This window comes from Lolium rigidum, chromosome 4, assembly GCF_022539505.1.
Source record: "Lolium rigidum isolate FL_2022 chromosome 4, APGP_CSIRO_Lrig_0.1, whole genome shotgun sequence".
NCBI classification, from domain to species: domain Eukaryota; kingdom Viridiplantae; phylum Streptophyta; class Magnoliopsida; order Poales; family Poaceae; genus Lolium; species Lolium rigidum.
Window position 1 is genome coordinate 223,871,641 of NC_061511.1, and position 13,744 is coordinate 223,885,384.

At 49.1% G+C, this 13,744-nt stretch overlaps 1 protein-coding gene across 1 annotated transcript; it reads left to right on the forward strand.

Moving 5' to 3' along the window:
* The first annotated feature begins 8,589 nt into the window (after positions 1 to 8,589).
* Positions 8,590 to 9,821, forward strand: LOC124648319 (gibberellin 2-beta-dioxygenase 3-like). The gene is made up of 2 exons (XM_047188105.1): positions 8,590 to 9,297; positions 9,513 to 9,821. Exons 1-2 carry the CDS (start codon positions 8,590 to 8,592, stop codon positions 9,819 to 9,821), a joined length of 1,017 nt encoding a protein of 338 aa, XP_047044061.1.
* The last annotated feature ends 3,923 nt before the right edge of the window (positions 9,822 to 13,744 follow it).

Below are 13,744 nucleotides of genomic sequence, written 5' to 3' on the forward strand. Positions count from 1 at the left end.
CATAAGGTTTCTGAATAGACTCTGAATGTACAAATCTATTTTTGATAGAAAATTTCAAGGCCTATTTATAGGAAAAATACCATATGTCAATTCAACAACAAAATTTGTTTGTCTATTCCATATGAAAAAAAAATCATCTGATTAAGTAGACCCTAAAGGTTACTAGGAGCACACCATATAGGTTAGAATTGTTAAACTTACATACTAATCCAATATCACATAAAAGTGTTATCACCAAGATTTGACCGAGTCAGAGGTGGGCCGCAGTCAAGATGGGCTTAAGGAAATATACGTGGAGAATTCTATGAATCGGCCTGTTGGGTTTAATTGCCCGTGTATCTGTAACATATTAGATCTATTTTAGTTTAGAGATAGAATCTTAGTCGTGCACGGTTTAGTGCATGCCCACATTAGAAAGTCCCCTGGACTATAAATATGTACCTAGGGTTTATGGAATAAACAACAACTCACGTTCAACCCCAAAAACAAACCAATCTCGGCGCATCGCCAACTCCTTCGTCTCGAGGGTTTCTATCGGGTAAGCGACATGCTGCCTAGATCGCATCTTGCGATCTAGGCAGCACAAGCCCACGTTGTTCATGCGTTGCTCGTACTTGAAGCGCTTTTGATGGCGAGCAACGTAGTTATCATTAGATGTGTTAGGGTTAGCATTGTTCTTCGTTTAAGCATGCTTACGTAGTGCAACCCTTGCATATCTAGCCGTCCTCACGCCTATCTCAGGTGTGGGGGCGGCACCCGCTTGATCATTATTTAGTAGATCTGATCCGTTACGATTGCTCCTTGTTCTACAAGGATTAGTTTAATATCTGCAATAGTTTGGCCTTACAAAGGGGGAGGATCCTGTGGCACGTAGGGTGGCGTTCGCAAGTCCTAAACGGGATGTTCCTAGGATCAACTTCATGTTGGTTTTTTGGCCTTGTTTAGGATCGGCTTACGAGCACCGTGCGTGGCCATCCGGCCCAACCTGGAGTAGGATGATCCGATTATGTGGTGAAAACCCTAAATCGTCGTAGATCTCATTAGCTTCATCTTGATCAAGCGGGACCACCAAGTATTCGTACACCCCGTACGGATCATGGGTGGATCGGCTCTTTGAGCCGATTCACGGGATAACTCGAGAGCCGATCGAGGCTCGTATTTAACGTTTACATGTATGCCCTGCAGGAAATTAAGCGAGGCAATCTCATCACCTTCCCGACCGGGTATAGGTCAGGTGGCACGCCCTTGCACTTCGCAACGCCGCGTGTGACCGGAAGAGCATTGCGGGCCGTCGCTCGGAGGGGTCTCGGCCAGCCGCGGCTCTAGGCTCCCCCGGCTCTACGGTGTTGACAAGGCCGCTGCCCGCCGGTGGGTTTTGGCAGTCAACACATTCGGCACGCCCGGTGGGACCATCGTCTACATCAACCACATCGCCATCTACATCCGAGATGGCGGACGGCACGCCGATCACCTACGAGGATCTGCTCGACGACCTCAAGAAGCAATACAACGAGATCAAGGCTACCCTCGAAGCCGACCTCATCGGCTCTTTTCGGAGAACCCGTTCCGGTGGCATCGGATGGAAGGGGTTCTCACCAGAAGGTGCACTCGATGGGGTAGACCTTTCTTCCCCGTCGGAGGAACGCACCAGGGGTCTGCGGCAAGAGATCAACTACCTGGTGGCTCACTCGCTACACCGCCACTGTGAGAACTTGGTTAACGTGCTGGAGCGTGTCGCCTGCGCGTGATCCGAGAGATCATGAGCCACCGGTACTCGCCGTCGGGACCAGCTCTCGGGACGCATCAAGGAGAATTGCCATTCCGGTCCCGTCCACCGCTGCCATTTGCGTTGGCAGCACTCGCTGAAGTGCCGACTACACCGGCATTCCTCGTTTACGAAGTGGTGGCGACCCCGGTGACTACCGGTTCTTAATGGAGGCGCCTAAGGAGATCCCTCATGGGTACGCATGCATGTATGTGCCGGATTGTGGTGACCGGGCACTCACTAACCAGGCCACAACATCGGGGACTCCGGCGAAGACGGGAGGAACGTCGGCGACAGAGCGGACGTGGCTAACTAAATACGCCACACCGACGAAACTCCCGAGCCCGGCTCCTGCAGGCGGCTCGGAGCTGGAAAAGCAAATGTGGCAGGCCAAGTACGCCACCCCGGCGAATCTTCGGAGTGCAACTCCTACGGCCAGCACGGCGGATCGGATCGGTACCATGCCGAGAGACCAGTTCGGCATGATGCCGAAAAGAAGGGCGGTCGGCTATTCCAAGCCGTACCACGACGATTACGAGATGATCCCGCTGCCACCAAAATATCGGCTCCACGACTTCTCCAAATTCGGTGGATCGGATGGCTCCAGCTCCATCGAGCACGTCGGCCGATATTTGGCTCAACTAGGACCGGCTTCGGTGTCGGATCAGCTACGCGTGAGGCTCTTTTCACGGTCCCTCACGGGATCGGCTTTTGGATGGTACACCTCTCTACCGGCGAACTCCATCCGAGTCTTGGAAGCAATTGGAAGAACAGTTCCATATGCAATACCATTCGAAGCTTCCGAGTCCGGCATTGCCGATCTAGCACAACTACGTCGAAGCGCGGGGAAACGGTGACGAGAATACATCCAGCGCTTCAGGAATCTTAGGAACCGATGTTATTCGGTTCGTATAAGCTGAAAAGGAAGCGATCGAGTTGGCGGTAGCAGGCCTTGCAACACAGCTCAAGGACATGGCCTCCCAAGCGGATTATCCCTCACCGGCGCACATGGTTCGAAACTATCGGCATATGAACAGCGCCATCCCGACCTGTACCAAGACAAGTTCAAGCGTGCAGTAGTCATGGTCGATACGGAGGAGGATGAAGTGCCTGCGGGAGGCCAAGAGATAGCAGTGGCTGAGTGGACTCAAGGAGGAACCCCTGTGGCCTGCAAATGGGTAAAGCCACCAGGGCCGCCCAGGGGATTTGATTTTGACGTGACCAAGACTGAACAAATCTTCGACCTCCTGCTTAAGGAGAAACAGTTGACGGTTCTCGAAGGTCTCAAGTTCCCCACGGCGAAAGAGCTAAACGGAAAGCCGTACTGCAAATTCCACAACTCGCTTTCCCATGCCACCAACGACTGCCGGGTGTGGCGTCCGCACATCCAAGCGGCGATAGAGAAGGGGCGGCTAATTTTCAACCAGTACGCCATGAAGGTCGACACCCAACCCTTCCCCGCCGTTAACATGGTAGGAATCACCTACCCGAAGGTTGCCGGCCAGGCCCCTCGTTCAGCATCAACATGGTAGGGCACTGGAAACCACTGCGGCAAAGATGGAGATGAGGGCAGCTGCTCTCACAGCAAGGATACAGATGAGGCCGCTCCATGCGATCGGCTCCGTCATGATGGCAAGCGCTATGTCACAGAGGGAGAGGTGAAGAATATAAGATATCGGCGACCCCTCTCTGATCACCTCCTCAACAAATATGTTAATCAGTATGGTCAACGCCGGCGACCCAATTACGGTGATAGAGAAGATCGTTTGGCTAGAGAAGCCAGAAGATATCGTCGGCAGGATCACGATGAGGAGGAGCAGGAGCGCTATGCCACGGAAGCATCAAGGGAGCAAGACGACAACGCCAGGCATTGGGACTGTCCCTTCTTCAGACACTGCTGGGATTCAGGAATGAGCCGATTGCCCACAATCGGCAATTGCCCAGAATGCAATCAGGAAAAGAAGGAGGCAGCCAACGTGTCTGTGTTCGAGCGCTTAGGGCCTCTCCCACCACAAAGCAAATGCGCTGAGTCACCTCGTTGGGCAGATCTTGAAGATTCAGAAGATGAGGGGGAAGTGGAAGAAGACAGGTATCACCGGCCAAGGTGGTGCCCTGACGGACTCAGCCGTTCCCAGAAGCGCAGGGTTCGGCGATTGCGCGGCCTGGAGGAAGCCGAAAGGTTGTACCTGCATACGCTAAGAAAGGCACGGCCCGATCTGGCTGCAAAGGTTCAGCGAACCCTGGATGAAGAGGGTCGTCCACGGAAAATGGAGTGGCGCCCTAAACGGAGGAAAGCCGATGATGAGACATCGGGTGGCACAAACATGGTACTCGTCTTGCCGACAGAGCGTAGCGCTCCACGACTCTACGGAGCACACAAGGTGGACGACAGCAGGCGCATCAAGTCAGAGGTTGGGTTGGTTTCATCCAGCCTGACCAAGTAGCAAGATCAAACCAATGATCAAACCAGGAGAGGCTGATCCTTGTGATCGGCCCCAAAAAGTTCGTGAAGGGACATTACAGGACCTTCAGTCAGCTCTCCAATGAATATGGAGGCCGATTTCAGCAATCGACCAAAATTACTTTCACCATATGTTCCGCTTGCGTTCAGCACCGATCTATTGGGCGGTGACCACGTCGGCATACGAGAGTTAGCTCGGATTTTCGCGAGCCAACGCACAAGTGCGAGCCCTAGCTATCCATACAAGCCGATATCTGCAGTCATCCAGCAGGTATCGGCTCGGGGGGCATATAATCGGATAGAACATGTGAGAACATACGTGCAATGAAACATTGGGGGCCGATTAAAAAAATCGGCCAAATAAAAAAAAAAATTTTACAGCCGATGCGAGGGCATCGACTTTAGAATTGAGAGGCAGCCGATGCGCAGCCATCGACTTTAGTGGAATTATGCAGTGTTTATCGAGTCTCCACCAAATCTAGACCAATGGTGGTGCTTTCTGTTGCCTCGAGGGAGTAAAGCAATGGAAACTTCTCCAGCTGCTTCGAGCCGATCCGGGTTCCTGAACCTTTTCCGTCAAAGAGGAAACGGAGGGTTATCGGCTGTCGGAGGAAGAAAGAGGATCGGCTGTGGCGCATTCTTTCTGACATTCTCGCCTCGAGTAAGGCTCGGGGGGCAACAGACCTAGTGGATACTCTGTTTAAAGAACCGATGAGGATACCATCGGCTGGTCCTTCATTGCAACCCTCTTCACAATGATGGGTACTGAAAAGGATTATTTGGTTTGGTTGGAAAAATTCGAAGGTTTTTTACGAAAGTCCGGCACCTTCCACCAGATTTAGAAAATCATCGGTTGAAGCAGAGAAGGGTGAATTTCAAAGGACCGATGCGGTGCGATCGGCTCATTACGCATTGGCAAAGGGGACGAATCGGCAAGGTCAGTAGAAGAGAGAATCAGCTCAATTAAAAGGAATCGGCAAAATCAAGATTGGGGAAAAGTTCTTCATTGATTAAGAGGAGATTTCTTACATAAGGAGCTAATTGCTCTCAAAAGGGGAATACTAGGGGTTCCACTTGCCCCATCTACTACTACTGGCCCTATTCTAGAGGTCCTATCTATGGGCCATCACTGCCCTCGTCGTCGTCTGTCGTCGCCATTATCGGCGCTGCTCCCGGCGGGCTCGTCGTCGCTCCAATGGCCGCCGACCGGGCCCTCGTTGTCTTCATCTTCTTCGTCGGCGTCGTCCTCGTCGGCTGTCGAAGTCGCTAAGGTTGCCCGGCCAAGGGCAGAACCGCTTGGCCGGCGGCTCGTCGGAGGAGCCCTCGTCGTCGTCCTCCTCCTCCTCTTCCTGCTCCTCCTCCTCCCCGGGAGAGGTGAAGTCGCAGGAGAAGCTGTCGTCGTCACTCCCCTCTTCCGTTTCCCCAACGGCGAGGAAGCGGAGGTCGCTTTCCCCGTCCGTCAAGGACTGGTCGTCCTCGGACCAGACGGAGAAGTCGTGGTCTGATTCCTCCCCTGCCGCAATGGCGCGGCGGGTGTTGGCCGCGTGGACCGCCGCCGCGTCGTACTCCGGCGTCGGCTCACGGGACGTGGAGGATTGGCTAGCAAGATCCGATGGAGCGAGAGGAGGAGGAAGACATGGTGGCTGGGAGGGTTTTTGGAGTGCTAATGCGGAGGAGATACAAAGGAAGAACTGTTCAGAGCGGTTAAATCAAAGGAGGATATAGTGGAAATTCAATGCCACAGCAGTTTCCGAGGAAGTGGTGCCTAAAAAATAAAAAAAAACTGCCAGGTCACGCGGAGAAGTTGAGAAGGCAAGGCATCATCATGAGGGATACTGCGACGGTTCTGCCACGACATGACCCGACGAAGGAAAGCGAGTGATTTTGGAATTACCAATTCCAAAACCAGGGGAGCATGTGTTATCACCAAGATTTGACCGAGTCAGAGGTGGGCCGCGATCAAGATGGGCTTAAGGAAATATACGTGGAGAATTCTATGAATCGGCCTGTTGGGTTTAATTGCCCGTGTATACTGTAACATATTAGATCTATTTTAGTTTAGAGATAGAATCTTAGTCGTGCACGGTTTAGTGCATGCCCACATTAGAAAGTCCCCTGGACTATAAATATGTACCTAGGGTTTATGGAATAAACAACAACTCACGTTCAACCCCAAAAACAAACCAATCTCGGCGCATCGCCAACTCCTTCGTCTCGAGGGTTTCTATCGGGTAAGCGACATGCTGCCTAGATCGCATCTTGCGATCTAGGCAGCACAAGCCCACGTTGTTCATGCGTTGCTCGTCTTGAAGCGCTTTTGATGGCGAGCAACGTAGTTATCATTAGATGTGTTAGGGTTAGCATTGTTCTTCGTTTAAGCATGCTTACGTAGTGCAACCCTTGCATATCTAGCCGTCCTCACGCCTATCTCAGGTGTGGGGGCGGCACCGCTTGATCATTATTTAGTAGATCTGATCCGTTACGATTGCTCCTTGTTCTACAAGGATTAGTTTAATATCTGCAATAGTTTGGCCTTACAAAGGGGGAGGATCCTGTGGCACGTAGGGTGGCGTTCGCAAGTCCTAAACGGGATGTTCCTAGGATCAACTTCATGTTGGTTTTTTGGCCTTGTTTAGGATCGGCTTACGAGCACCGTGCGTGGCCATCCGGCCCAACCTGGAGTAGGATGATCCGATTATGTGGTGAAAACCCTAAATCGTCGTAGATCTCATTAGCTTCATCTTGATCAAGCAGGACCACCAAGTATTCGTACACCCCGTACGGATCATGGGTGGATCGGCTCTTTGAGCCGATTCACAGGATAACCTGAGAGCCGATCGAGGCTCGTATTTAACGTTTACATGTATGCCCTGCAGGAAATTAAGCGAGGCAATCTCATCACCTTCCTGACCAGGTATAGGTCAGGTGGCACGCCCTTGCACTTCGCAACGCCGCGTGTGACCAGAAGAGCATTGCGGGCCGTCGCTCGGAGGGGTCTCAGCCAGCCGCAGCTCTAGGCTCCCCCCGGCTCTACAGTGTTGACAAGGCCGCTGCCCGCCGGTGGGTTTTGGCAGTCAACAAAAAGTTGATGGCTTGCTCCGGTATAAAATCTAATTTTATGCAATGATTTATTATGGTGTATCGACATATATTGTGAGTCATGTGGTATTTAGGTAATGCCACAATTATGTTTCATCCAAAAAAATTAATACCTCATATATTCCTTTCCCAATCGATATTAAAATACAGCCTTACATTTATGGTGACTATAGTAGTATATATACAATGTGAATATCCATATAACTCTAAATTTACCCCAATAATTTTTTAATACATTAAAAATGACGCCCTCGCATTTGCGAGGGCCGTCTTGCTAGTTTAAGAAATAGTACAAGTTGCAATTTTTCACTAAACTGAATTTGTCATTTTCTAAATGAGCCAATTTCACACGAAACAAAACTATTGGGGCTTTGGTCAATAAAAAACACAACCAAAGATATTTTTTCATTAAATCACACTTATTAGGTAATGTTGTTTTACCTAATCAGAAACTTGCGATATAATTATTTTAATAATGTTTATGACAACCAATGCAAAATTATCAGGTTTTTCAAGGAGGCGACTCTCTCTAGGGTTTTTTCATGCATACTAGAACAATCATGAGCCAAATTGTTTTGGAAATTTTCCTGTTTTTCAAATTTGGCCAAGCTAGTTAACAAAATCTGGTAATTTAAAATCAAGTGTTCTGGTTTCGTTTTGGTTGAAAGAATAAATAAAAAAAATCTTCAAACATTTTGGTCAAACTCCAGTTGGGTCGTCGAGAAAACAAGGGAAGAAACCGGCCACCTTTTCCACGTGGACCTGTCAAGTGGGATGGGACTCGTCGGACAGATTGCTGAATGGACTGAATCATGAGTTTTGCGTTCATTTTTCTGAGGCGATTCGTGGCTTGGTGATATTTCCCGTCACCTCCAAATCTTTGTCATGTTTCCTGTTTGAAAATGAATTTGGAAAAATCTGAGCCGATTCTAGCAAAACCGTTACAAAAGAGAAAGCGCCTTGTGAGTTAAGCGCTCTGATGAGGCGAGCAACAATTATTGCGACGAAAATTCCACGTCGCGGTGGCGCTGCCCAGCTCCAGATACCGCATGCACGCAGTTTGCGTTTCTAGCTCACACTCGCCACGCCAAAAATCCGAGCTAAGGAGAGCACCTGGCAATGGCCTATATATACACCCCGATCAGATCGATGACCGCAAGCACAGACGTGAAGCAGAACGAAGCGCCTCCCTCCCCTGTCTCGTACGTGCTCTCGGCTAGGTTCACGGTACCTCCCCTGTTTCCTGCTCTGCTTTAACCTATCAATGGTGCCCGACATCATCGACCCGATCCCGCTGGCGAAATGCCGGAAAGAGGCAAGTGTAGTGCCGACGGTGGACCTGTCGGCGCCGGGCGCGGCGGCGGCCGTGGCGGACGCGTGCCGCGGCGTGGGCTTCTTCCGTGCGACCAACCACGGCGTGCCGGCCACCCTCGCCGACGCGCTGGAGGCCCTCGCCGCGGCCTTCTTCGCGCTGCCGCACGATGAGAAGATGGAGCACGCGTCGGCGCGGCCCTTCGGGTACGGTAGCAAGAGCATCGGCTCCAACGGCGACGTCGGGTGGCTGGAGTACCTGCTCCTCTCCGTCGCCACCGGGTCGGGTTCCTCCACCCTGCCACCGCCGCTCCGGGCGGCGATGGAGGAGTACACTTGTGCGGTGAGGGACGTGGGCGGGCGGGTGCTGGAGCTGATGGCAGAGGGGCTGGGGCTGGACCGGGGTGCGCTTCGCCGGATGGTGGCGGGGAAGGATGGAGAGGAGAGCGGCGCCGGCGAGATGGTGCGTGTGAACCACTACCCGGCGTGCCCTTTGGCGTCGGGAGTGACGGGGTTCGGGGAGCACACGGACCCGCAGATCGTCTCCGTGCTCCGCTCCAATCGTACCGGGGGCCTCCAGATCATGCTCCGCGACGGCCGTTGGGTCCCCGTGGCCCCCGACCCCGACTCCCTCTTCGTCAACGTCGGGGACTCGCTCCAGGTAGGTACCACACGCTGCCGCGCCGTCTCCGGCCGTTTAGTATTTTGCAACAGTGTACATGCATGTTCTATTTGGCCCACCTTCGGTTCTTGTCAAGGAGTGTGTGTGCATGGTGTGCAATTTGCAGCTAAGAACTCATTGCCGTGCGAGTGTGCGACCCGACCTGTATACAGAAGATCTTTATCTGAGAAACTTTCCTGTGATTGATGGAGCAGGTGCTCACGAACGGGCGGTTCCACAGCGTGAAGCACCGGGTGGCGGCGCCGGAGGCCGGGAAGCTGGCGAGGCTGTCGGTGATCTACTTCGGCGGGCCGGCGGCGTCGCAGCGGATAGCGCCGCTGCCGGAGTTGCTCAAGGAAGGGGAGGAGAGCCTGTACAAAGACTTCACCTGGGGCGAGTACATGAAGGCCGCCTACAAGACTCGCCTCGGCGACAACCGCCTAAGCCCCTTCGAGCTCCACCACTGCAGCAGCAGCAATGCCGTCCAGCCGCAGCCGCCTCCTCACGTAGCACCAGTTCACTAGCTACGTAGTTAGCCTCTTCTATTTCTGTGTAATCTTTTTTTTTTCGCGAATATATTTCTGTGTAATCTATCCAGGTGTACATATGTGGTAACTAAAGGTAGTACAAAGTTTTCACTTGCTTGGCTAGCTAAGCCCAAAATGCACCGGCACATGGTACCACCTTCCTAACCCTATTTGCCATGGCAACGAAAGCCTTTGTAACTTCCACTACTACTAGTGGTTTGATAACGACTTGCCGCATGTCACTGCCCTGTGTACCTTAAATAGCTAAGGCGCACTTTTTTGTTGTTGTTGTTGAGAAGTTTACCGGTCCATTCATAATCAGGGCAACAAGAACACCAAAAAGTAATAAAATAGTATAAATGATCTTTAAACCACCTAGCGACTACAAGCACAAGAACGAGTCGAAGGCGCGTTGCCGTTCTCGTCCATCCCTTAATGGAGCCAGGCAAACATTCTCTAAATAGAGGTTTTTTTTACATATGTCATATAGCAGGTTCTTGTAATAAACATACGGAAAGTTGTTGTGGTAAGATCCCAAAGGACCATCGCCACAAGAGCAGCCATGCATCACCGATGAAGAGAAGCGTAGATTAGAAAAAACACGAATCTAATCCAACGAGATCCGCTAGAAACAAAATTCTACAAGCCATCTAGCGACGCTAGATGCATCACCGAGACGGGGGCTAGACGGAAGGACTTTATTCCATCTTAAGGAAATCGCCAACGCCACAAGTAGGACCGGAACCCACCATGCATGTCTCTATGGCCCGGACGCAAATTAGATCGGCGACGGCTCCAGCGGGAGGCATGGAACCCTAACCGCATGCGTCTATCTCTCATGAATGAAGGGGTATCTAGTGCGGACCCTAATTAACTAGGCACACCTCAATTAAATCTCGCAGTAGTGTGATTCCCTAATATTTCTGTAGTTAGCCTCTTCTATTTCTGTGTAATCTTTGTTTTTGCGAATATATTTTTGTGTAATCTATCCAGGTGTACATATGTGGTAACTAAAGGTAGTACAAAGTTTTCACTTGCTTGGCTAAGCCCAAAATGCACCGGCACATGGTACCACCTTCCTAACCCTATTTGCCATGGCAACGAAAGCCTTTGTAACTTCCACTACTACTAGTGGTTTGATAACGACTTGCCGCATGTCACTGCCCTGTGTACCTTAAATAGCTAAGGCGCACTTTTTTGTTGTTGTTGAGAAGTTTACCGGTCCATTCATAATCCTCAGCAGGGCTACAAGAACACCAAAAAGTAATAAAATAATATAAATGATCTTTAGACCACCTAGCGACTACAAGCACATGAACGAGTCGAAGACGCGTTACCGTCCTCGCCCATCCCTTAATGGAGCCAGGCAAACATTGTCTAAATAGAGATTTTTTTACATATGTCATATAGGAGGTTGTTGTAATAAACATACGGGAAGTTATCGTGGTAAGATCCCAAAGGACCATCGCCACAAGAGCAGCCATGCATCACCGATGAAGAGAAGCGTATATCAGAAAGAACACGAACCTAATCCAACGAGATCCGCTGGAAACAAACTTCTACACGCCATCTAGCGACGCTAGATGCATCACCGAGACAGGGGCTAGATGGAAGGACTTTATTCCATCTTAAGAAAATCGCCAACGCCATAGGTAGGACCGGGACCCCACCATGCATGTCTCTATGGCCTGGAGGCAAATTAGATCGGCGATGGCTCCAGCGGGAGGCATGGAACCCTAGCCGCATGCGTCTATCTCTCATGAACGAAGGGGTATCTAGTGCGGACCCTAATTAACTAGGCACACCTCAATTAAATCTCGCAGTAGTGTGATTCCTATGTACCAATTCAAAAAAGGGTTTTAGCACGTTGTTCTAGTAAATTAAAATGTCTTATAATTCGGTACCGAGCGAGTAGTGTGTTTCTCTGTGTATCGTTAGTATGGCTTTCTCATACCATGATTACCATCTTACTGACTAATTAATCTCACAAACTTTGTTTTGGAACTCCTATTTAATTTTGAGTGTCAATAGATTTTTATCCAGTGGCGGTTGGTTGAGGCCGAGCACTTATCAGGGGGTTTGTACTAATGCAAAGGCAGTCTTCATTCCCGTACCCTTCTCTGCATGTGTAAATTTTTCTAAGACGATGTAATTCTGTTACGCAGTAATGAAAACGGAAACAAACACGTCATGAAAAGGAGGGACAAATGGACGCATTGGTAACTATTTTGTCTGAGAACCACAGTACAAGGATTATAAATACATACCCCTATAAATACAGCCAGGCACACCATTCCCTTAGAAGCACCTCCGAGGTAATCTGAGATTTAATCTCTAATAAACTGAGCCGTCCTATGCTCTTTTAACTATCTAACCACAGATTAATTCTCCGTCTTATCAATACCAATATCGGCCACATTTTTTATTGCACCATAGTCCATCGCAAGCCTCGCTGCTCGCTTCATGGGCGGTGTTCTCCTTCCACAAAGTCTTTTCTAACGGAGCCGTTTCCTACCGGACATGGCCCGGCCAATGGAAGCTGCCACATAGAGCCACGTCTATATACACATACATGTATTTTGCCTTGTATATTAGCATATTCGCCTAGAAAATGTATTTATTAATAAATTCTGAAATATTTTTTTGTTAGTAATGCACGAATTATTAATAGTTCTTCGAGAAATTACAATTTTTATAAGCCGAATTTAATAACGAAATTTTCTCGGCTATTTTTTTGTCATGATTTTTTTTGACAATACTTAATTGTTTGAAAACACACACAAAATTTGAATAATTTTGAATAGATTTGTAAGAGGTATTTTCAAAACATGATGAAACACGGTCTCAGAAAAAAAGCAATGAAAATATTCACGAAACCTCTATTATAATTGAAATATGTCATATCAAAATGAAATAGGTCGGATATGGATTTTTTTGACAATATTTTATTGTTCTGAAAAAGCGCACAAATGTGAATAATTTTGAACATATTTGTAAGATGTATTTTCAAAACATGATGAAACACTTTATATATGGAAAAATCCAAATGAAATTTACTTGGTGTCACAAAATAAATTAATGAAATATGCATGAAACCTCTATAGTATACGAACATTCAGATATGATAGTAATTTCACTGAAATTTCATTACAGTTTCAATACAATTTCATATTCAAATTTCAAACTGTTTCAAAATTTGGCCAAGATTGAGCTTGTTTTGAATATTTATAAACCAGGAACCCAAATACCAAAACAGATCAAAAAATGAGACCTTCTATCCAAATGATATAACGGATACCAAATTATGGATGAAACTAAAAAAAATGGGTGGGTGGGTAGGAAAATTACACTGTACACTGCAAACCTACCAATCAGTCACTTATGTGTGGGACATAATAGATCTGTACCCACATGTCATAGAGGAAGACTCACAACGCATAAATAAATGGCTAATGTAACGTTGTAGGAACCGGCTCAGCTAGAAAATCCGATCTCATTCTCCTTCCATTTCTAAACTTGTGATGTGTTTGCTAGCTCGCACTCACTCTAAACATATCCGTCGGACGCAAAAAAAAAAAAAAAACTGTAGGATATTCATTGTAGACAACACGGTCTCTCAATCATTTTGAGTTAGGCTCGCCCGGTAGTTTTTTGTAGGGCCAGGTCTCAGCGGTGCGAAAATAGAGGATATTGTGTGTGTGTGGGAACTTCACGTCAGATGACGGGAGGCCGCCAAATCCCGGTAGCGTTTCGCGGCAAAGCTGGGTGTCACCTCCTCCATTAGCCCACACCCAAAATCCCCCCCCCCCCCGACACACACACACTTTCGACACCAGCGGTGGACGGGACGCGGATTTCTCATACCATGGCACTATTCCCTCGTTGTCCTCTAGAGAAGGAGCTCATCTTCTTCGTCTCCG

What these genes read in the sequence shown, in the direction of transcription:
- LOC124648319 (XM_047188105.1), top strand. Translation starts at nt 8,590, where the DNA reads ATGGTGCCCGACATCATCGACCCGATCCCGCTGGCGAAATGCCGGAAA. An exon ending in ACGTCGGGGACTCGCTCCAG is followed by an intron (nt 9,298 to 9,512) that starts GTAGGTACCACA and finishes TTGATGGAGCAG; the next exon opens with GTGCTCACGAACGGGCGGTT.